General features: G+C 46.2%; 1 protein-coding gene across 4 annotated transcripts in view; it reads right to left on the reverse strand.

Moving 5' to 3' along the window:
• The window catches only part of NIPBL (NIPBL cohesin loading factor), a 1,214,062-nt gene that overhangs the window by 233,823 nt on the left and 955,106 nt on the right, over window positions 1-25,133 (reverse strand). For all 4 annotated transcript variants that reach the window (XM_029578690.1, XM_029578673.1, XM_029578682.1 and 1 more), the window contains 2 exons: window positions 22,367-22,460; window positions 22,090-22,244 (listed from right to left, as the gene is read on the reverse strand). In XM_029578690.1, coding sequence (XP_029434550.1) covers window positions 22,090-22,244; window positions 22,367-22,460 — 249 coding nt within the window. The remainder of the gene's footprint in view (window positions 1-22,089; window positions 22,245-22,366; window positions 22,461-25,133) is intronic.

Raw genomic sequence — 25,133 nt, forward strand, 5'->3', positions numbered from 1 at the left:
ATCCCGCAAGGATGGAGCCTTGTCCTGGCGCAGAAAACCCTTGCCCAGTAGGGTGTCGAAGGTTGCCCCCAAAAAATCCAAGCGTTGCGAGGGCTTGAGGGAGCTCTTGGAGCTGCAGCCACGACTACCATGATCTTGGTGAAGGTGCGCGGCGCCGTCGCCAATCCGAACGGGAGAGCCATGAACTGAAAATGCTGGGCCAGGATTTTGAAACGAAGGAAACGGTGGTGGTCCGGGCAGATGGGAATGTGCAGGTAGGCCTCCGTTAAGTCCAGGGAGGCGAGGAACTCCCCCCGATGTACAGCCGCAATCACTGATCGGAGCGTTTCCATGCGGAACCGAACGACTCGAAGGGATTTGTTGACTTCCTTGAGGTCTAGGATAGGCCGGAAGGAACCGTCCTTCTTTGGCACGACGAAATAGATGGAATAGTGGCCCGAGCCCACCTCTCCGAAGGGCACGGGCGCAATAGCGCCTATCTCCCGGAGTCTGTCCAGAGTCAGCTGCACCGCTCTTCTCTTGAGGTCCGAGCCACAGGGAGAAAAGATGAACCTTCCCTGCGGGGGGCGGACAAATTCCAATGCGTAGCCGTGTTTTATGGTATCCATGGGGTATGGGTCCCGGGCGGGGCGGCGCCGATGAGGTGGAGGTGGCCGGCTGTGAGGCAGATGAGTAGCGGCCGCTACTCATCTGGCCGCTACTCATCTGCCTCACAGCCGGCCACCTCCACCTCATCGGCGCCGCCCTGCCCGGGACCCAAACCCCGCCGACCACCAAGATCGAGGCCCTGCCTCCCTGCGCTCTGACCCGACCCACAGACCATGTGGGAACCGCCGCCACCAATCAGAAACAGCCCCAAGCAGGAACCGACGAAAAAAGAAAAAAAATGGTAAGCCCTTTAAATTCGGGCTCCTTCCCTGCCGGCGTTCTCTTCTGGCCGCGACTCACCTGCTTCACAGCCGGCCACCTCGACCGTATCGACGCATATATACATATATACTAGCAAAACCGCAGTTTCAAACAAATACTCCTACGCCTCTCTGAAACCTCCATCCATTCGTCTTCCAGCACCCACTATATCATCTTCATCCAGCAGCCACGCATTCTTCTTCGTCCAGAAGCCACGCATTCATTTTCAACCAAAAGCCACGCATTCTTCTTCATTCAGCATCCACTTCAACCCGCAGCCACTCATCCCTCTTTCATCAAACAGCCTCTCATCCATCTTACTTCAAGCAACCCACCCTACTCATCTCCATCTTACAACATCAAGACAGACTTTCTTAAAGACTCCGGACGGGATCAAATCAATTAAGATTCAACCAGCATCCACCTAAACCCTCTTTAAGGCTCCCAATTCGTCACAAAACAGTCACTATAACATCTACTTCATCCTCTGAACTCACTCAAGGATTCAATACCACTCACCAGCACCGCATCATGCCCCCATTCTTTATACCTACAATCCCTTACAATCACAAATCTTCACCTAACAAACCCAGGATTCTAGGCATCCGGCAACAGAGATTGATTCCAATCATGATATCTCCCATCTCCCAAACACTTGGACTAACCCTATTCACGCTCACATTGTTCAACGCACAATCAATCACAAAAAAACTCCACCTTCTCAACGACCACCTGACTGATGATAACCCCGACATTTGTGCCATTACAGAAACATGGCTGAAACCCACGGACACAGTTCTATTGAACCAACTCCCCAACCACCTCTATAACGTACACTCTATCCCCAGAAACAAAAAAAAGGGTGGAGGGATCCTGCTTGCCTCCAAAAAGAGCCTAGGGATCACACCACAACTTTCCACTACAATAAACAATACTGAAATTGCCTTTTTCAATTCGGACCATCTGCAAATAGCCATAGTATACTCACCTCCAGGCACCTTAGATACTGACCCCTCACCAGTAATTGAATTCACTACCAAACACTTCAAACAGGACAAACCAGCTATACTGATGGGTGACTTTAACTTACATGTAAACAGCGCTCGTTTAACCCACAACTGTGACATCCTTCTCACAGCACTAAATCACCTTGCTTCACCCAGATTATCAAAGATCCCACACACAAAGCGGGTCACACGCTAGACCTGATCTTTCTCAACAATGGCATAACTTCGACCACCAACCCTACTTGTGTCCCGGTCCCATGGTCAGACCATTACTTCATCTCAGCCGAACTTCAAATCAAAGACCAACCTCGTCTTAGCCACCCAGCAACCACCATTCAATACAGGAAACCTTGCTCCATTGACAATCTTAATAAAGTGCTCACCAAAGAACTCGACCGACTGGACCTCACAGACACAGCATCAGCGATCAACTCCTGGATTACGATAACAAACGAGGTCGCAGATCTATCCTGCCCATCCATCACCAAATCTCTGAAACCACCACAAGCCAATAGACACCCTTGGTACACTCCGACTCTAAAAACTCTGAAACAAGAACTTAGGAAAAAGGAAAACAACTGGCGCAAATCTCCATCCACAACCACATTGCTAAACTATAAATCCCTCCTCAACACATACAGATTGGCTATCCTCAAGGCTAAAAAAGACTTTTATGCAAAAAAAATCCATAACTTCGCATTCGACGCCAAAGCCTTATTCTCATTTGTATCATCCCTTACAAAACCCTCTCCACCTATCATCCCAGATGAACAAGCAGCCGACAAAGCATTGGAACTAGCAATTTACTTCGACAACAAGATCACCAACCTCCTCAAGCCAATCGCCAATCTCAACCCAACTATCTCAACCCAACAGCTGACAGCAACAACACCCCAACAGCCGACAGCAACTACACCCCAGAGCACCTCTATCACAACCTCCACTCAACTTCTGACAGCAATACCTCCCAGCACTCCGAGACACATCAAAAAATACAGCTTATCAGCATTCGAGACCCCATCATCCCTGGAAATTGAAAACATCCTCAATAAACTTAAACCATCCTCTCACCCACTGGACACCATTCCCTCCAAGCTCTTACTATCTATTCCCAACACCATCTCCAAAGCATTAGCAAACATCATAAACTGCTCTTTAACTCAAGGAAAGGTCCCAGAACAACTGAAAATAGCCATTCTGAAACCATTACTAAAAAAACCCAACTTGCCTACTACAGACCCTGCCAACTTCCGCCCAATAGCCAACCTACCCCTAATCTCAAGAGTAATGGAGAGATTCGTCAATAAGCAACTGGCCGATTACCTGGAGGAGAACAATATACTCTCCCCCTTTCAGTTTGGATTCAGGAAATCACAAAATACAGAAGCTCTACTAACATCACTATCTGACACCATCCTCCTGAACCTAGAAAAAAAAACAATCGTACCTCCTCGCTCTTCTCGACTTATCCGCCGCATTCGACACGGTAAATCATGACATCCTCCTCGAGCGGCTATCAGATATAGGAATCCAAGGAGAAGCTCATAGTTGGTTTCAATCATTCCTAGAAAATAGATCCTACAAAGTCAAGATAAATAACATAGAATCACCTCCTATCAAATCAAGCAGAGGAGTACCTCAAGGTTCATCGCTCTCCCCTACCCTATTTAACATTTACCTGCTTCCACTCTGCCACCTACTCTCCAGTCTCAAGCTAAAGCACTATATTTTCGCTGATGACATTCAGATAATTCTTCCCATCACAGAATCACTCCAAAAAACCTGGGCTCATTGGAACAACTGCTTACTATCCATCAATTCCCTGCTATCCAGCCTCAACCTTATACTCAACAAAAATAAAACAGAAATCCTCATCATCTCTCCTGACGAAAACCACACACTCTTCAACATCCAAAGCTCAACACAATCCACAATACCACCCTTAAACCACTCACCTTCAGTCAGAGACTTAGGGGTGCGCATCGACGATCAATTCAACCTTAAATCTTTCATTCACAACACAACCAAAGAATGTTACTTCAAACTCCAAGTGTTAAAAAATCTGAAACCACTCCTTCACTTCAACGACTTCCGCTTAGTAGTCCAGTCCATAATTCTGTCCAAGTTAGACTACTGCAATTCTCTTCTGCTAGGTCTTCCGTTTTCGTCCATAAAACCCTTACAGATGGTACAAAACGCTGCAGCGAGGCTACTCACCAACACCAACAAAAGAGCCCACATCACTCCAATTCTGCTCTACCTCCACTGGCTTCCCATAAAAGCTAGAATCACCTTCAAGACATTATCAATGATCCACAAGGATATTATGGGAAGCGCTCACCTAAATCTTACCTCGCAACTCCGCCTTCACACTTCAAAAAGACCCATCAGATATAATTATAAAGGTTCTTTATATGCTCCCCCGATTAAAACTTCGCTAGCAAAACGAGCACTCTCCACTGCTGGGCCCTCCCTATGGAACTCATTACCGCCAGATCTTCGTCTTGAAACCTGCCATCTTACCTTCAAGAAAAACCTCAAAACGTGGCTCTTCCGACAAGCCTATTCGGAATCGCAGAAACAATTCGACACAGGTCAAAGAGCAAAATAGCACAATATAAAGTCCACTACCGACTTTATACACTTAGGACCTTCAGGACCTTTTCTGGACAGTCCACCCACCTGCTATGAAAAACCATCTCTTGAAGCATCAGCTTTCTAGCTCATGCTCTTCCCATAGTTATTTTATTTTATATATCTTTTTTACGTTTAATATTTTATATTTATTGATCTACGTTCTTTTGTTCAACAATTTGTTGATTGTTTAATGTTATGCTGCACGTTCTCTGTTCAATACTTTGTCTATTGTTTAATGTACTCCCTTTACCTTTACCATGTTTAATGTAACGCCTTACCGGCGACAGTTTTGTTATATGGAAACCGACTTGATTTGATATGTATATCGAGAATGTCGGTATATAAAAACCCTAAATAAATAAATAAATAAATAAATAAATCCAGGACCCCCTGGTCCGAGGTGATCTGCGCCCACTCCGCGTAGAAATACGTTAGCCGGCCCCCAATCCTGGGGACAGGGGAGTGGGCGAGACTGGCATCATTGTGAAGACTTGGGTGAGGGATTCCCCAGTCCGGAGGTGGCGCGCGCGGGCCGATGTCCGCAAAAGGAGCGCGACCAGGGCTGAGACCTGGGGGCGGATGGCCGGGAGCCCGCCTGTCTGTATCCCCTGTAGCGCCGTTGCGCTCTGGCTCTGGTCCGAGAAGAAGAAAACGCTCTGGATGGTCGAAACCTATCCTCTGGCAGCCGATGAACAGCGTTTTCCCCCAGGGACTTGATGATCATCCCCGTCCTGCGTGCCGTCCCCTTGTCCCCCATCCGAGAGGTCAGGTCCATGTCCCGCTGGGTCTGGCACCGCCCCCACTGCCGCGGACGCAGAGCGGACTCGGGTGGGAGGCCCCCGCTCCCGGAGGGTCGGGGGGGGGGCCGGCGTCGAGGGCGACATCTGTGGGATCTTAGGAGGGGGGGTCCCACAGGCGCTTCCAGCCCCTGCAGATAAGCGGTATGCATGAGCAGGATAAACTCCGGAGAGAACCCCGGCCTGCTCGGGTGCGCTTCGAGGAGCGGCGTGGTTCCTGCTCCCCGGCTCTGGGTGCTTGGTTCCTGCACCAAAATCGGGGGAGCACCCCCGCTTGTAGAATCCTCCCGGGATCCGTTCTCCCTCGTGGCCTGCGCCTCAGGGCGCTCAGAGTGTAAAATGGCCTCCGTTCCCGCCAAAAATGACGGAGTGGCCGGCCAGCGCCGCCCGGGCAAAAAAGAGAAATCAGTCAGGGACTGTGAGGTACCTTCCCCCCCGGGAAGGCATCGCGCGCAGATGCCCTCCCGGGAAATCCGGGACCCCGGGTCGCCGCAGGCCGCACAGCGTGACAGCCGCGGCATCGGGATCGCTGTGGGAGACAAGAAAACGGCTCCAAAAATGAGAAAAAGCCTCGGGGGGGCCACGTGCACAAAAGCGCTGCTGCGGGGGGGCCCGGTTGGCCCGCACTGCCCGCTGACCGAAAATAGAGGAGGGTGCCGCGGGGGGGCCTTCCCGGCCACACAACTCGCCTCAGACGTCTTTTCCTAAGCGCCGCAGCAGCCCATGAGGAGCTGCAAAATGGCCGCGGGTGAGGGAGTAAAAGCGAAGAGGCCGGGTCCACCGGCTTTCGCGGGCACCGGGGGCTGAGCTGTGAAGGGAAAAACTGTAAAGGAAAACCAACTTACCCCTGGCTGCAATGAGAAATAAACAGCAAGGCCGCAGAGAAGAGACAAGGAAGAGAAACCACTCCCCAGAAGTTGAAAGGCCCCTGCCTTACTATTCTTTTTTTTTTTTTAACTTAGTACAAAATTGATACAAACTTGATCCACAAGAAAAAGACAGCAACAAGCCAGATAATCAAGCAAGAAAATGAGAAAGAAGGAAAAAGAGGGGAAGCCTGATTCCCCTACTCGCATCTGCTGGAGTCAGAAGATACTGAACTCCTGCAGAGGGGGTAGTAGTATATATGGATACGCCCCCTCAAAGCTTGTGCTGACTCCATCTGCTGGATTGGGGACATAACCCACTGTCTGGACTGATCCAGGTACGTACAGGGAAAGAGCAGCTTTTAAACTAGAACAAAGGGGAAAGCCGACAGTCGCTCAGCAGCGCATGGTTCGGAGAGAGGTATCTTTAAAGGATACTAATGATGTATTAGAATTAGGGCATCCCGACAGTGAGGTTCCAATAATTAGAAAAGTAGTCCAAGTGCCTGTAACTAAAAACTCACCTGAGCAAAAAAATTCTAACTTATCCCTATCAATTAAAAAGCAGAAGAAAAATACGAACAAAAAACAAACTTTGAAATGTTTGTATGCTAATGCCAGAAGTCTAAGTAGTAAGATGGGAGAATTAGAATGTATAGCAGTAAATGATGACATAGACTTAATTGGCATCTCAGAGACATGGTGGAAAGAGGATAACCAATGGGACAGTGCTATACCGGGGTAAAAATTATATCGCAATGACAGAGAAGAGCATTCGGGAGGAGGTGTGGCGCTTTATGTCCGGGATGGCATAGAGTCCAACAGGATAAACATCCTGCATGACACTAAATACAAAATTGAATCTTTATGGGTAGAAATCCCTTGTGTGTCAGGGAAGACTACAGTGATAGGGGTATACTGCCGTCCACCTGGTCAAGATGGTGAGATGGACAGTGAAATGCTAAGAGAAATTAGGGAAGCTAACCAAATTGGTAGTGCAGTAATAATGGGAGACTTCAATTACCCCAATATAGACTGGGTAAATGTATCATCGGGTCACGCTAGAGAGATAACGTTCCTGGATGGAATAAATGATAGCTTTATGGAGCAATTGGTTCAGGAACCGATGAGAGAGGGAGCAATTTTAGATCTAATTCTCAGTGGAGCACAGGACTTGGTGAGAGAGGTAACGGTGGTGGGGCCGCTTGGCAATAGTGATCATAATATGATCAAATTTGATTTAATGCCTGGAAAAGGAACAGTGTGCAAATCCAAGGCTCTCGTGCTAAACTTTCAAAAGGGAAACTTTGATAAAATGAGAAAAATTGTTAGAAAAAAACTGAAAGGAGCAGCTACAAAAGTAAAAAATGTCCAAGAGGTGTGGTCATTGTTAAAAAATACCATTCTAGAAGCACAGTCCAGATGTATTCCACACATTAAGAAAGGTGGAAAGAAGGCAAAACGATTACCGGCCTGGTTATGAGGGGAGGTGAAAGAAGCTATTTTAGCCGAAAGATCTTCATTCAAAAATTGGAAGAAGGATCCAACAGAAGAAAATAGGATAAAGCATAAACATTGGCAAGTTAAATGTAAGATATTGATAAGACAGGCTAAGAGAGAATTTGAAAAGAAGTTGGCTGTAGAGGCAAAAACTCACAGTAAAACCGTTTTTTAAATATATCCGAAGCAGAAAGCCTGTGAGGGAGTCAGTTGGACCGTTAGATGATCGAGGGGTTAAAGGGGCACTTAGAGAAGATAAGGCCATCGCGGAAAGATTAAATGATTTCTTTGCTTCGGTGTTTACTGAAGAGGATGTTGGGGAGGTACCCGTAATGGAGAAGGTTTTCATGGGTAATGATTCAGATGGACTGAATCAAATCACGGTGAACCTAGAAGATGTGGTAGGCCTGATTGACAAACTGAAGAGTAGTAAATCACCTGGACCGGATGGTATACACCCCAGAGTTCTGAAGGAACTAAAAAATGAAATTTCAGACCTATTAGTAAAAATTTGTAACTTATCATTAAAATCATCCATTGTACCTGAAGACTGGAGGATAGCAAATGTAACCCCAATATTTAAAAAGGGCTCCAGGGGCGATCCGGGAAACTACAGACCGGTTAGCCTGACTTCAGTGCCAGGAAAAATAGTGGAAAGTGTTCTAAACATCAAAATCACAGAACATATAGAAAGACATGGTTTAATGGAACAAAGTCAGCATGGCTTTACCCAGGGCAAGTCTTGCCTCACAAATCTGCTTCACTTTTTTGAAGGAGTTAATAAACATGTGGATAAAGGTGAACCGGTAGATATAGTATACTTGGATTTTCAGAAGGCGTTTGACAAAGTTCCTCATGAGAGGCTTCTAGGAAAAGTAAAAAGTCATGTGATAGGTGGCGATGTCCTTTCGTGGATTGCAAACAGGCTAAAAGACAGGAAACAGAGAGTAGGATTAAATGGGCAATTTTCTCAGTGGAAGGGAGTGGACAGTGGAGTGCCTCAGGGATCTGTATTGGGACCCTTACTGTTCAATATATTTATAAATGATCTGGAAAGAAATACAACGAGTGAGATAATCAAATTTGCAGATGACACAAAATTGTTCAGAGTAGTTAAATCACAAGCAGATTGTGATAAATTGCAGGAAGACCTTGTGAGACTGGAAAATTGGGCATCCAAATGGCAGATGAAATTTAATGTGGATAAGTGCAAGGTGATGCATATAGGGAAAAATAACCCATGCTATAATTACACGATGTTGGGTTCCATATTAGGTGCTACAACCCAAGAAAGAGATCTAGGTGTCATAGTGGATAACACATTGAAATCGTCTGTGCAGTGTGCTGCGGCAGTCAAAAAAGCAAACAGAATGTTGGGAATTATTAGAAAGGGAATGGTGAATAAAACGGAAAATGTCATAATGCCTCTGTATCACTCTATGGTGAGACCGCACCTTGAATACTGTGTACAATTCTGGTCGCCGCATCTCAAAAAAGATATAATTGCAATGGAGAAGGTACAGAGAAGGGCTACCAAAATGATAAGGGGAATGGAACAACTCCCCTATGAGGAAAGACTAAAGAGGTTAGGACTTTTCAGCTTGGAGAAGAGACGACTGAGGGGGGATACGATAGAGGTGTTTAAAATCATGAGAGGTCTAGATCGGGTAGATGTGAATCGGTTATTTACTCTTTCGGATAGTAGAAAGACTAGGGGGCACTCCATGAAGTTAGCATGGGGCACATATAAAACTAATCGGAGAAAGTTCTTTTATACTCAACGCACAATTAAACTCTGGAATTTGTTGCCAGAGAATGTGGTTAGTGCAGTTAGTATAGCTGTGTTTAAAAAAGGATTGGATAAGTTCTTGGAGGAGAAGTCCATTACCTGCTATTAAGTTCACTTAGAGAATAGCCACTGCCATTAGCAATGGTTACATGGAATAGACTTAGTTTTTGGGTACTTGCCAGGTTCTTATGGCCTGGATTGGCCACTGTTGGAAACAGGATGCTGGGCTTGATGGACCCTTGATCTGACCCAGTATGGCATTTTCTTATGTTCTGAGGTCCAGGATGGGCGGAGAGTAACTACTCTCTGTTGAAAGAAAGAATAGTGTAATTAAAACTCCCCAACCTCCTCACCCCCTTCCCCCCTCTGCGCTTTGTAGCGTCTGGGGGAGTGTACTGGGAAGTTTGGTACAAGGTGGGGTGGGCACTCTGATATCCGGCCAGTTGGGAGACCAGGAGGTTTCCAACTGGAGGGGCTGATGTAATCTGGATATCATGTAACCTCCCACGGGAGCGTGAGCGGTAAAGTCTTACCCGCATTTCTGTGTGCTGTACAAGGAGACATCAAGACCTGTCGTCAGGCTTCGAAGTGGACTTGTACTTGAGGCAGTATTTGCTGCATCTCGTGTTTTTACAGATCAGTGAATGCACCTGGAACTTTGGTTCTGAAGCAGGAACCAGAAGCCAGAGCATTAATCAGTACAGAGCCTCGTTGCTGAAAAAGGGAGGAAGCCCTGATGCAATCCCAAAGATATGATAGAGAGGTTCTCTCGGTACTGTGGCTGACATAGCTGGCATAGCGAAATGTGACACTAATACGGTTCTTGGAAGGTACATGACCTAGAACTTTTCGAACCATGTGGCTCGAATTAGAGAACACATCTCAATGGGAATGCCGCAGAAGCGGGTACTTATCATCCGACGTGGATCGCCGAAGGACGAGCCGGTGAAGATTGCTGGCTCCGTGGATTCCAGGAGTCATCGAGGGAGTAGACGCCCGGCTCAACTCTGATGCCTGGTATGGTGGCGCAGGTATAGAGGAGACAGGCTGAGCGTGGCTGGCGCAACCACGGTAGTATTTTGTGGAGGGCCACAATCCCCTACAGATGTCGGTGGGGCACGCCTCGGGAACAGGGGAGCCGATTAATGAGCTCGTGAACCCGGCCCTCGTCGCAGCGGCTCGATGTCTCGTGACGCCAGTGCAGAATTCTTTGGAACTTGTTCTGGTGTTTCTGGAGCACCAAGGACTGCCAAAATTGTGCAGAACACTGCCGATGGCAGTGGTGATGTTGCTTGGCCCGAGCATTGTCCAGCATCGAGAAGGATAGCACCGATGTGCTGGATGGCATCGGTGGCAGACTGTCACCGTGTCGGTGATGATGCATGCCACGGTGCTCGGCCCGGTCTTTCCCCAGCGCCAAGAAGGATGCCCTCGCTGTCATGGATGGCGACTGATGATGGACTGTCACAGCATGACTGCACTGCTCCTGGCACTATGTAGTGTCTTAGGCTAAAACGGGGCTTTAATAAGAACCCAAAGCATGGAGCACTGTATTTAGGCGAGGGCATTACGTGGCGGTGCTATGTCGGTGTTGACGATGTCGATGGCGGCCGAAGTGGCCTCGAGGGTATCGTCAAAAATATATATGAAAAAACGTCAATGACTCGGCCAGAGTAATGATGACAGTGACGGAGCACTGACAGCATTGACGTAGGTATCTATGGGAACGATGTGACATCGAATAATCGAAAAAACATCGTTGGTATTGGAAAAATCATACCGGCATCAACGAAGTCGATGACCGCATTGATAGGAACATCGAAGACACCGATGGAAACGATGTGGGCGTCGAGGGCATCGATGGCATAGCCAAGGGCATCGACGGCATGGCCACGGACATCGACGGTATCGATTGGATCGACTCAGGCAGCAAAGGCGTCGATGGCATCGATGCCACGGACGTGGGCATCGATGGATTCAATGTTGGCACCGATGGCATCGACCTGGGTACTGGACACCGATGGAATCGATCTGGCATCGATGTCCATCGATGGAAAGGATCCAGGCATCGAAGGCATCCATAAAATAAAGGATGGCATCGATGGAAATGACCCTGGCATCGATGGAAGTGCCCCGGGAGACGGCGACATCGATGAGACAAGGTGTACGTCGATGGCATCCATCCGGGCAATGATGGCACCGATGAAACCCAAGGAAAAATCAGTGCCATGGATGAAAAAACATGAACGGCACTGATAGAAACGATGCAGGGACGATGGCATCAGATTACCGCGGGGGGAGGGGTACCGATGGCATCTAAGAATCCAGGACGGTCCGAAGGGGGTACCGACGGTAGCGATGGGGCATCGAATGCGTGAGGGTACCGAAGAATCGAAGGACCTGAATCTACACGGGACCTGGCAGCAACAGAAACCGTGGAAGTCCCTGTCCCACTAGTGCTAATAACCAGCCAGAGTGTCACAGAGGGACACTCGCAGGCTGTGTGTGGCTAACTGAAAACATAGGGAGAGGGAAGGCCGCAGTCGGTTTGCAAGCCAGTGAGGTGACAGGAACCGACCGAAAAACAGGGCATAGTACTCACCGAGCGTCGAATAAATGTACGCGAAGGAAGACCTGTGCTGGGAAAAAGTGTTTGTGAAGTAAAAGTTTAAATGTTTCCATGAGGAAAAAGTGTTAGAATTTCTCACAGAGCTCCTAACTGCTATGCTTACTGCAGAGCGGAAAAAAGAAGACTGAGGGAGACACCTGTCGCTCACAGGGATAATTGCAGGCTGAGCATGCTCAGTGCACTCAGTGTGCAAGTGTCAGTCATAGCTTTGTAGAAACTTTGATAGAAAAGTTTTCCGTACAGGGCTCCATCCTGTGATGTCACCCATATGTGAGGACTACCATCCTACTTATCCTGTGAGAACAAAATTATCAGGTAAGTAATTTCTCCATTTCCTAGCGTGTAGCCAGATGGACTCAGGACCAATGGGATGTACAAAAGCTACTCCCCTACCGGGTGGGAGGCTGCCCATGGCCCACTTAGTGCTGCCCTAGTGAAAGCTGTATCCCCCCTGGCCTGAACATCAGCTGGGCCCTTGTAGAATGCACCTTGACCTGTAGAGGTAATGGTTTTCCTGCCTCTATGTAGGCAGCATTAATTACTTCTTTGATCCAGTGGGCTATGGTGGCCCGCAATGCCGCTTCCCTTTGTTTCTTCCCGCTGTGAAGAACGAACAGGTGGTCAGTTTTGCGCAAGGATTCCGATTTCTTCAGGTATCGGACTAGTATTCTGCCGACATTCAGGTGGCGGAGGAGGCAAGAGGCTTCCGAATCCCTGTGCTCATCTGGTGATGGTAAGGATATGGTCTGGTTCATATGGAACTGGGAAACCACTTTCGGAAGGATGGTACCATACGTAGCTGTATGGTGCCTGGGGTGAACCTGAGAAATGGTTTCCGACAGAATAATGCTTGGAGTTCGGAGATGCGCCGGGCTGAGCATATTGCGATCAAGAACACTGTCTTTAAGGTCAAGAGATGTAGAGACAGGGCGCTTGTTGGTCTGAAGGATTCCCCTGCTAGGAAGTCTAGTACTAGGTTGAGGTTCCATAGAGGCACTGGCCACTTTAGTGGTGGTCGGAGTTGTTTGACTCCTTTCAGGAAGCGTGACACATCAGGGTGAGTTGATAGTCTGATGCCATCCACTTCGGACCTGAAACAGGCCAGTGCTGCGACTTGGACCTTGAGGGAGTTGAGGGACAACCCCTTTTGCATGCTGTCCTGTAGGAATTCTAGGATCGTGGGAATCTTGGCTGTCCTTGGGGGGTGGGAGACCGCAGTCTTCACACCAAGCTTCGAATACTCTCCAGACCCGTATGTAAGACAGAGATGTGGAGAACTTGCTGTACCTGAAGCAGATTGTCCATCACGGCTTTTGAGTAGCCACGCTTCTTTAGGCTAGTTCTCTCAAAGGCCATACTGTAAGAGAGAATCAAGCCGGGTCTTCGTGGGAGATGGGTTCCTGCATGGCGGTAGATGTAGATGATTCCCTGCCAATAGTCTTTGAATGTCCGCGTACCATGGTCTTCTTGGCCAATCCAGGGCAACTAGTAGGACTAGTCCCCTGTGGTGTTCTATCTTGTGGATGACCCTTCCCAGTAGTGGCCAGGGTGGGAAGGTGTACAGGAGGCTTTCCTCTGGCCAGTTCTGGACGAGAGCATCGATTCCCTGAGATTGTGGTTCTCGTCTGCGGCTTAAGAATCTGGGGACCCGGGCATTGCGACAAGTTGCTAGTAGGTCCATGGCTGGGAGACCCCATTGATTTACTATCAGCTGGAAGGCTATGCCCGCCAGCGACCATTCCCCCTGGTCTAGGCTTTCTCTACTGAGGTAGTCCGCAGGGATATTGTCTTTTCCCACGATGTGGGAGGCCGAAATCCCTTGTAGATTTATTTCCGCCCACTCCATGAGGGGGTCTATTTTTAGAGAAATCTGCTGGCTCTTAGTTCCTCCCTGTTGGTTGATGTAGGCAACGGTCGTTGCATTGTCCAACATGACTCTGACGGACTCGCCTCGGAGTCTGTGGCTGAATCGTAGGCAGGCTAGTCTGACCGCTCACGCTTCCAGGCGGTTTATGTTCCATCCCGCCTCTTCCTTGTTCCATTGTCCTTGGGCCATCAGATCCTGACAGTGGCTCCCCACCCTCGCAGGCTTGTGCCCATGGAGAGCAAGTCCACTTCGGTGCAGATGGGTTTATGCCTCTGCTTAGGTGTTCTTCCTGTAGCCACCATTGAAGCTGCTCCTGAACCTTTGTTGGAAGCTGGAGGCGAATTGAGTAGTTCTGGGACAATGGATTCCATCGAGATAGTAGGGAACATTGTAGCGGCCGCATATGGGCCCTTGCCCTCGGAACAACTTCCAGAATTGATGTCGTGAGGCCGAGGACTTGAAGGTAGTCCCATGTATTGGGGCAGACCGAGGTCAACAGCTTTTGTAAATGATCTATTAGCTTGCTTCTTCATGGAGGGGGAAGGTAGACCTTGTTCTGTTTGGTATTGAACGGGACTCCCAGGTATTCTAGTGACTGGGAGGGCTGTAGACAACTCTTGGTTGTGTTCATGATCCACCCGAGTTCTTGTAGTAGATTCTTGACTCTGGTGGTCACATGGCGACTCTCCTCTGCAGACTTTGCCCTGATCAGCCAATCGTCCAAGTAAGGATGTACCAGGACTCCTCCTTTCCTCAGTGCTGCTGTCACTACCACCATGAATTTGGTGAAGGTTCTGGGGGCGGTAGCTAGTCCAAAGGGTAGCGCTCAGAATTGATAATGATGGCCCAGTATCGTGAATCGCAGGAAGCGCTGGTGGTTCTGGTGGACCAGGATGTGAAGGTAGGATTCAGATAGGTCCAGGGAGATTAAGAATTCTCCCAGTTGTACCGGCTTTATAACAGAGCATAGGGTTTCCATGTGGAACCTTCAGGTAACGGTTGACTGCCTTGAGGTCCAGGATAGGCCGGAATGTTCCTTCTTTCTTGGGAACGATAAAATAGATGGAATAGTGACTAATATTTTGTTGAAGCGTGGGCACTGGGGCTATTGCCTTCAGGCTGAGTAGTCTTGCTAGCGTGGTTTCCACTGCCAGTCTCTTGGAGTGGGAGTGGCACGGCGATTTCATAAATTTGTCTGGGGGAATGCTTTGGAATTCCAGAGAGTACCCCTCTCGAATGATAGTTAGGACCCACTTGTCCGAAGTTATATCGACCCATCTTTGGTAGAAGAGGGTAAGTCTGCCCCCTATGTCTTCTTCCTGTGGATGGGTATACGTCTTCTCATTGTGGAGTATGGCTGGAGCCTGCCCCTGAGCTTGCTCCTCTCTTAATGTGCCTGTTCCAAAAGGGCTGAGACCTTCCTGAAGGACGAGGTGCTTGGGACTGGGTATTCTTGTAAGGCTTAAAGTGCTGCGATCCTCTGCCCTTGGTTCTTCTGGGGGAGAAGCGCTGATGTGTTCTTTTGTTCCTGTCCTCAGGTAAACGAGGTACTGGAGATTCACCCCATTTGTTGGCTAATTTCTCCAGTTCACTTCTGAACAGGCGGAATCCTTTAAAAGGCATTTTTGTGAGGTTCGCTTTGGAAGTCGCGTCAGCTGACCAATTCCGGAGCCATAATTGTCTTCTTGCCGCCACTGCTGGATGAGGTGTGCATGAGGTCTGAGGTAGCATCAGTGTGGAAGGAGACCGCAGGCTCCATCGCTTCTCCGGGCATGGTTGCGTCTCTGGCAAGGATCAAACAGGAACTTGCCACTAATGCACAGCAGGAAGCAATTTATTGCGTCATTGTTGATACATCAAAGGACTGCTTAAGGATGGCTTCCAGCCTTCTATCCTGGGCGTCCTTCAGTGCCGCTCCTCCCTCCACTGGGATCATAGTGCGTTTTGAGACTGCACAGATCATAGCATCCACTTTGGGGAAATGTAGAAGTTCCTTAGCAGTGGGTTCCAATGGGAATAGGGCTTCTAGAGCCCTCCCCCCTTTAAAAGTGGCCTCTGGAGCATTCCATTCCAGGTCAATCAGTTCCTTAATGGGTTCCAACATAGGGAAATAGCATGAGGCCTTACGGAGGTACACAAGCATGGGATTCTTCTTTGGTTCCGCTGTGGACTCCGTGCCTGGAAGACCCAGTGTCTTCATAGTCTGGGATACTAGGGTTGGTAATTCGTCCTTGTGGAAGAATTGGAGCATGGTCTGGTATGGCTCCATCCCTGGGGGAATTTCTCCTTCTTCCAGAGAGTCGGTTTTGTCCTCTGAGTTATCTGGATCGCCATCAGAGAGACTCTTGGTTAGGAAAGGCATATCTTGAGAAGACCGGGAGGTGCCGGGAAGGACTTGTGCTTCTGGCTGGGTTTGAGTCAGGTGGGCAGCAGGGGCTTGTTGTGCCTGGACAAAGGTTTGCAGCCCTTTGAAAAATTCCACCCAGGAGAAGGTTCCTGGGTCCATGTTGATCCCAGGAGTGGTTGTAGTGGTAGCCCCGGAGGAATTTTCCTGCGGGGGCACAGAGTTGGAAAAACTTAGGTCCGGGATGCCATCATCCGTGGTACCAGATCCCTCTCCTGGCTGTAGAGGGTCTTGATTTGGTTCTCCCTGGTTCTGTTTGCACTGTTGGCATAGGAGGGATTCCAATTCAGGCTGCGCGGCTCTTAAGTGGCAGGCTGGGCAAAGGAAGGGTCCCTTAGCTTTCTTGGATGACGGTGCCATTATTTGTGCGCGTGTAGGGCTTAGGAACTCGCCCGTGCATGGAGTTATGCGCGCGGATGCACTTAGTTGTGAGCGTCGGATACGCAGAAGTTATGCGCACAAAGTGCGCACAAGTTGTGCGTGCGGGCAATGGAGTTTGTGTGTGCAGCAGTTATGCGCCCAGTTGTGGGTGTGGCCTAATTGTGCGTGTCGCTGTGCACACAACCCAGATGTGCGCGCCGCTATGCACTCAAATCGTAGTTAAGCACTTAAGTTAGGCGCTTTGGGCCTCTGGCCTGTCCTGCGCGTACCGTCGGTCGGAGGAGGAAAATGGCACAGATGATCCCGAAGGCAAGATGGCGACCCCTCCCCCCCCCCCCCGGAGGGTCTCCACATGTGTGGACCCTCACACTGAATCGGGGCCTGCTCAACCCGATTTAAACCTCGTTGGAGGAAGGACAGTACGGTTGTTCGAGCCTTGGAGACTTAGAAGTAAAGGGTTTTACCTTACCTGGTCTCGGCACTTACCAGTCGCGTGCCGGGCGGTCTCCAGCTGCAGGGGGAGAGGGGAATACCTTCACCGCCGCACTCGAATCTGCACCTGCTGCCTTTCATCCACCCTGGGGCTAAGTCAACGCCGGGAATCGGCTGGCGGACTAAAGCTCACCTCTGAGGGATATCAAAAATCACCTCAGGAAAGTCTTGACTGGGAAAGGGACCATTAGGTTTCACCACAGGAGAAGCGGGGCTCTCTTTTTAAAGGTACATTTTCTTTCTTCTTTCTTGTAAATGTTACACTATTCTTGTTTGGGATATAGTGTCTGCATCTGCTATGGAGACGGAGAAATACTGAAGAGCTAAGCATGCTGTACAGGTATATGTAGGCTGATATCAGCTTTGAAATCTGACTCCGTCTCCCATCTGCTATCAGGAGAGCACAATACCCATTGGTCCTGAGTCCATCTGGCTACACTCTAAGAAATAGGTCAAGTAAAACTCCCTCCCTCGTGGGTTCTATTATCATCTGTTTGAACAGAGCCTCTTGCAGGACATCCACTATCTCTCTACTTCTGTTAGATTCTGCAGAAGGGATACTCCAGTCCATGTCTAGCAGATTAAAATCACCAACAATCAACATTTCCCCCTTCTTTCCCACCTTTATAATGTCTTTGATCAGATCTCTGTCTAGATCTTCCGTCTGAGTCAGAAGCCTGTACACCACTCCAGTAAAAATGGATATACCGTCATCTTTTTTTTTTATTAGGACGTCCCATAATGCTTCTTCTCCACCCCAGTTTCCTTGCAGTTCAGTTGCTAGGATATTATTTTTGACATAAAGTGCTTCTCCTCACCCCTTTTTTGTCCTTTCTGTCATTCCTTAACAAGTTATAGCCTGGTATGCCCGTATCCCAGTCATGAGAATCCGTGAACCATGTCTCTGTGACAGCAACAATGTCCAAGTCTGCCTCCACCATTAAGACCTGCAGGTCTGGGATTTTATTGCCCAAACTGCGAGCATTTGTAGTCATAGCTTTCCAATTTTTCTTCCTTGCTATGTTGCACTTCCTAAGAACTTTATCTGTTTTTTTGAGCTGATTGATAATGTTATTTTCCCTTTGCCTGACCATCACAGGTCTTTTTCTGCCAGAATCTACTGTTATCCGACTGATTCTGGGTTTTTTAATCCTGGATGTCTGATAACTGTGTGGGAGTGGGTGTGGGGCTTGAGGTACAGGTTGCTGTAAACTTGGGGAAGGTGGGTGCCTGATTGTCACATGTCTAGTTCTACCTGTGCCCACTGTAAAGTATTTTTTCTTGGGATTCTGTAACCGCTGTGGGAGATGGGTGACAGATGGATGTTTCAAGGAAGGGGAGGTCAGTTGAATCCTGGACAATTGCTCCCTTAGATGGATTAGCTCCATTTTAATTTTAGACAGCTGAAGGCAAAAGTGACAGCCCTTGGTTCTCCAAATGATAGGCCTTGTGACAAGCACCACAATTGTTGCATTGAATTAAAGCCATTCTCTCTGATTAATTAAAATCCTAAAGATAAGGTAGGGTATTGTTAGCCCCTAGCAAAGATTTTTAATAGGAATTTGAAGTAAAAGTATGTGTTATTCAGTAAAGATTAATAGGCATAGTATGCAACCAAATTAACAAGCAATATGACAGTATAAGTTATATTTAGGCTGTAAGGAACTACTAAGTAATCTCAGAAGTTAGAAGCAAAAAACTGGAAACTTAAGGGGAGGGGGTGGAATAAGGCAGTAAGAAAGATCTGAGTTTATCTGCTCTAGATATCACACAGGTTTTGCCAACATGAGACAAACAAAGACCTGAGAACTCAGCACAGTATGGGAAAATGTCTAAACTATTAGGGATGTGCATTCTTGTTCCATTCGTTTCATTTATTTTGGTGGTACACCCATATCTAACAAATGGATAGTAGGTTCACCAAAATGGATGGTGTGCAGGTATATACACATCGACTACCTGCATGCATACTATCCATTCTGGTGTGTCTACTATCCATTTGTCAGATTTGCGCATACCACCAAAACGAATGAAATGAATGCAGCAACTAATGCACATGCTTAACAACTATTGCAGATATAAAACTCAGGAAAGTATTGTGGACTTTTGCTAAACAGGACATGATGTCCAAATAAGGTCTGATATTGAAAGCTTTGCCATCCAATCATGTCTATGACCAGGCTAACCAATAAAAGATGCTTAGCACCAGACATCAGCCACTCATAAACCAAATACATTTGATGACAAGCTAAGCTCTGCTTATGATAAATGTATAAAAAGCCCATCAGCACAGAAGTTTAAACCAGGAAGATCACAATGGACAACAGGAAGTGCTGAGAGGGTCATAGCAACACAGATACACCCTGCTAAAAACTTCGATTTGGTCAGATGTCTAAAGCAGCTAAACTTCAGGCGATATAAATCTTTGATGGAGGTTATAAGTTTATCTTTAGAGTTATCTGACCAGCTACACAAGGTAAGCAATGAATGTGAACATATATAATAATCCTTATGTCATTCAATTATTGTTTCCTCTTCATTTCAGATCCAATAACATGGGGCCCAGGACTGGAGGGGGTTGGTTACCTAAGAACTCTACTTTATATCACCCGGTAGGATATTCCATAGTTTCGGAGCAAAATATAAGAAAACAGAGAATTGAGATGGTGTCTGGCAAGGACATTAAAATGTGCTATGAATGGTGAGTGTAAAAGGCAAGCAGGAATGTAACAGTGGTTCAGAGTGTAAAGATATGATGGGAGTGAGCCCAGGTAGACACTTGAAAAAGAGAATAAATATCTTCTATTGATACCCATATTGTAGAGCATGGCTTCCCAAACTTTTAGCCAATGTGACCCCATTTTAGCACTTAAAAATTCACATTTATTTATTTATTTATTTATAACTTTTCTATACCGAAGTTCAAATAACAGAGTTAATTATCACTCCGGTTTACATTGCAACCATAAAACAGTGACAAAGTTGTCTTACATAGAACAGGGGGAGAGAAAAACTTGGATACAGTTTAAGCATGGGGAGTAACGTGTCAAAACTGGTAAGAACTGATAAGAGTTGGCTTTTTGGGGTAACAAGGTATTCCGAGGGAGGGGGTAGGAATGAGGGATTGGAAGGGGGTTGGAAGGGGGGTTGGAAGGTGGGGGGGGGGGGGGGGAGGGTAGCAGAGGGTTACCATAGAATTAATGAAACTAATATACATATATTAATTAGCTTAGGCTAATTACATGTAATTACACATGACCCCCAAAGGACAACCAAACCTAATTAGAGAGGGTGTAGTTCACCTCCAACAATCCCTCCACTCACCATTCCTACACTCCAATTGATCCCCTCTCTCAACCTCATCCCCCGCCAGAGGGCCTCTCAACCTCTGCCCCTCCAGCTGACCCCTCTTACATCCCACAGTTCCTCTCCCCTTCCCAGTCTAGCCTCTCACTCACCCCCACTCCAGCTTTTTACATCCTCCCCACTGAACCTCTCTCACCTCCAAGCCATTTTTGTAACCCCAATTGATCATCTGTCATCCGTTCCCTCTCTCTTTTCTCACATACCTCCCCAGTTGATACTCTCACCCCTAGCTCCTCCTTTGCATCCCCCCTCTCACCTTCCACAGCCAATCCCTCTCCCACTGATGCAACCCTCAAATCCTTCCTGTATCTGATCCCTCTCTTCAAATAGCCCCAATCCACACATCCCCTTGACTAGGATCAGCAGCAACATTTTCCTTTGGGCCTCAGGATGACAACTAATGGGAAGAGAGGGCAGGCTGATGACAGGGGAAATAATTTTCTTAGGTAAGTTCAGTGATGGGAGAGGATAGAGAAGAAGTGACAACCTGCACAGACCTGTGCACACTCTTCCCCAATGGTGGTCCAATGTCTGATGTTGAACTGCAACTGGCAGCAGCATTAGTAATGAAAGTCAGCACAGGATCTGTGAGCAAGTAAAAGCTCACAGGCTCTGCAGTGGCCCCAGTCCCTCCTCACACATGGCTTCCTGTTAACGTGGAAACTCAAGTGAGAGCAGGACCATTGCAGGACCCATGCTGATTTCCACTACTTCTGCTGTTGGTGATGTCTGGAGTGGGCTGCCCTTTTGAGCACTTGTGACCCCGGCTGGAGGTTGTGTGACCCCGTTTGGGGTCCCAACCCATAGTGTGGGATGCTCTGCTGTAGAGGTAGTCAATGAAGGGTATAGGGCATATGAGAAGAACACTAATGAAAACCCTTTCCATATGTAGAATGCCATTTTATACATGTAAATAAGCATTTTGATTATTGGCCACCCTCTACATGGATAAAAGTAATCGCATGTGTCATTTTACATATCTTCAGAGGCATTCCCGGGATGAGATTTGATCAGGGATGTGTTTGCGCAGGTAGTTTTGAATAATCAGAACTATTCGTAGACGTTTTCCTTTAAAAAAAAAATACTTGCACAAAAAGCTGATGTAAATTTGTGAGAGTAGTTTTCATAGCACAATAATCAAAGCAAAATTACCCTGTGGGTAAAACTTACTTGTGGGGTTTAACAAAATGTGGGCAGTTTATTATTTACTCCAAAAGTCTAATTTTCACATTTAAATAATGAAAAAAAGCAAAAAATTTAAAAAGATGCATGGCATCATTAAAAGAAACCATATTAACATACTGAGAACCTTTTTTTTTTTTCAAAGGCAGAAAGCATCAGTATGTTGTAAAAAAATAAAAAATAAAAAAGGCAAGATTTATTTATTTAGAATAAGGTAACTCTTAAAATATGAATATAAGACAAAGACAGAACATTTTCTTTACCTTACTATTGCCTTTAAAATCTTCCTGATCAAAATCAAAATGCCGACAAAGTGCTCCAACAGTGAAAAGGGATCGGAGGAGTGCTGGTTTATTGGCAGTAAGCACAGTACTGTTTGGGTCTTCTTGGTGTTGACTTTTTAACTTTGTAAGAGCACCTAAAATGTGATAAAAAGTTTAACTTAGTATCTTTGCATTCATTTTATATAGATACACAAACATAATTAATAAATGACATTAAATTATTTATGTCAATGAATAAAAGTGACATTTTACCTACCATAGTATCTATTAAAACAGGCCCAGACAAACTTATAATTTTGGGTAACCTTGTTTACAACAGCCCCGAGACAGCTGACACAATGTTGCACTACCTGAAAACAAGGCAACACAGGAATTTACATTTATTCAACAGGATAATTAAAATCAATTATTTTGAAAATAAAGAACTCAGATTAGCAGCTGTTAAAAAAATAAAAACAACAAATAAAAATAATCTGTGTCAAACTCTCTTTCTAAAATGGAAATATTTGGTCTGTCTTACTAATTTTCTTTCCTTGTGTTCTAACAGACCAGTTCGGATGCTTGGGTTTTGCATCCTTATCAGCAGATGGAGATAGAGAACAACTAAATAGTAGACATCACCTCATATATGGGGTCTCATGCAGGTAAGTTCAAATGTTTCCTTCCTTTTCAACCCATCAGACTAGTCCAGATGCATGGGATGTACCCAAGCAGCCCTCCCACTGGATAAGATCTTGCTATGTCTGCGCTCAAGATACCTGCTCCAAAAGTGGCAGCATTTGCAGCCTGAACACCCAAGCAGCAAGGCTTAGCATAAGAAAACAAGGAGGACCAGGTCACCTATTTCCTCTAGTGGACTCATGTGATATTCCACCCAAGAAGTCACTTGTACCTGGTTGAATGAGTGCACAACTCTTTAGGAACAAGTGTCTTAGAGATATAGGCAGAGTCTATGATAAATGTCAATTATTTATTTATTGAATTTTTCAAAAAAAATATACAGAACTAACGTTCAAGAATTAAACATCAGGTTACAGAATAGATTATTATATTTTACAGGAATTAGTACCAATACAAAACAATTTCACCCTATGTATGATTATAGGAAATTTGAGGATCCAAGATGTAGATCAAGCAGTATTACTAGGCAATACAAAACATAACTTATAAAGTGTTTCAAAATTAACCAGTGCCTTTCCAATAATACCTTCCCATTCCCTGGAATTATACAGAGTGGGAGTCAAGGTATACTCGTAGTTGTTCCGGTTCTCTGAATATATATCGTGAGTTCTGATAGGTGATCAAGCAATAACATGGATATCGGAAGATGTACTTTGCACCTCTAGCAATGACTTCTTCCCTCATAGCAATGAATTTTTTTCTTTTAATTTGGTTATATCTGGGAAAATCTTTAATGGATATCCATAAAATTTTAAATGCTGGTTACGGAAAAAAGTTCTCAAAATTAAATCTCTGCTGGATGATGTTGCAAATTGTATAAAAAGAGTAGCTCTTTCTTGGACTATTAAATCATGAGATTTTTCTAATATGTCTGTTAAATCATACGAGGAATCTTCCTTACAATCTTGTTCAGAATTTTTCCCTCTATCCCTCTGAGGCAGGTAATAAATTTTAAGAATCGTTGAAATCTCTTGCTCAGGAATTTTAAGATTATTTAAATAGTTCTTGAATAATTCGCGATGGGATAACCACCTGAGTTTAGGAAAATTCAGTATTCTTATATTATTTCTTCTTAAGGAATTTTCAAAATTTTCCATTTTTACCGTCTGAATATTTTCAGATTTGATAAGATTCCCTTGAATTTGCTCCACTTCTACAATTTTCTGTTCAATTCCCTTGACAGAATTTTCCAAGTTTTCCACTCTTCTTTCTGTATCTTTATGCTTCTCAATGCTTTCTCTCACCATTATAGTCAAGGACACAATTGATTTTTCCATAGATGTTATAGCTTGCATAATCTCTGTTAAAGTTACTTTATTTGGATTAAATTCAGAAACGCCACAAACAACATGGATTCCCTCGTCACCCTTCCTCTTTTCCAAGGGCTCACCTTTCTCCTCTGCTCGCTGCTGCGCTGGGTCTGGTCGGTCTCTGGAGCCAGCTGTCCTCAGGCTCTCCGAAGGAAATGAAACCCCGTCACTCCTTCTCTGGGCAACAACCTCCCCAGCAGGACTTTCCTGTAGCAGGGCAGTAAAATTCTGCTCGGAGCTCATCTTTCCGAGCGGAGGGTCTGGTGTAGAAGGTGCACCCGGGCTCAGCGATGTCTCGATAGCCAAGGGGCTCGGCGTCTGCTCTCCGCCGAAACCACCAGCGGCTCCTCCCTCAGGGTGTACTTGCACTAGTCCAGCAAAGACCTCCTCGATTCGGGGCTGTCTAGCAGAGGAAATCAGAGTAGAGGTATTTTCTCTGATTTTTGCTTTTCGTTTTGTGTGGGGCATCTTGCCAACCCAACTTGAGGTAAAAATAGAATATTTCAGGAAATATAAAGCAAAAAGTAAGAAATTTCACTCCGGAGCTCGGCGTCAGCCGTTCATTTATCCGCGGCCATCTTGGATCCTCCCTCCAGCCAGAGTCTATGATAAATGTATAAAAAATCAACAGGCTATTATTGCCTTCAACACAGTTTCTTCTTTCTTGGGGCTATTGAAAAGAATGAGCAAAGGTTCCAATTGTTTTAAATCATTCATGACCATTAGGCATCACAATAGAATACTACACTCATCTAGGAGGTGAAAGTACCTACCGTTCTCCACCAGGTCTGTCTACTTGACAGAGAAAACTATTTGATTCACATGAAAGGTGACACAATCTTGAGCAAGGAGGACAGAATCATATGAATTGACACTCTTGCATCTGAAAAGATCAGAAATGGCTTTCTACATGACGGGGCCTGAAATTTAGATATTGCACCTTGGTAAACAAATCTCCACAAGAAACATGGTCTTGAGAGTGAGGTCCGAGATCAAAGTCATGTGGGATACAAAGGAGCCACACACAAGGCT

The sequence above is a fragment of the Rhinatrema bivittatum genome, chromosome 1, assembly GCF_901001135.1.
Source record: "Rhinatrema bivittatum chromosome 1, aRhiBiv1.1, whole genome shotgun sequence".
Classification (NCBI taxonomy): domain Eukaryota; kingdom Metazoa; phylum Chordata; class Amphibia; order Gymnophiona; family Rhinatrematidae; genus Rhinatrema; species Rhinatrema bivittatum.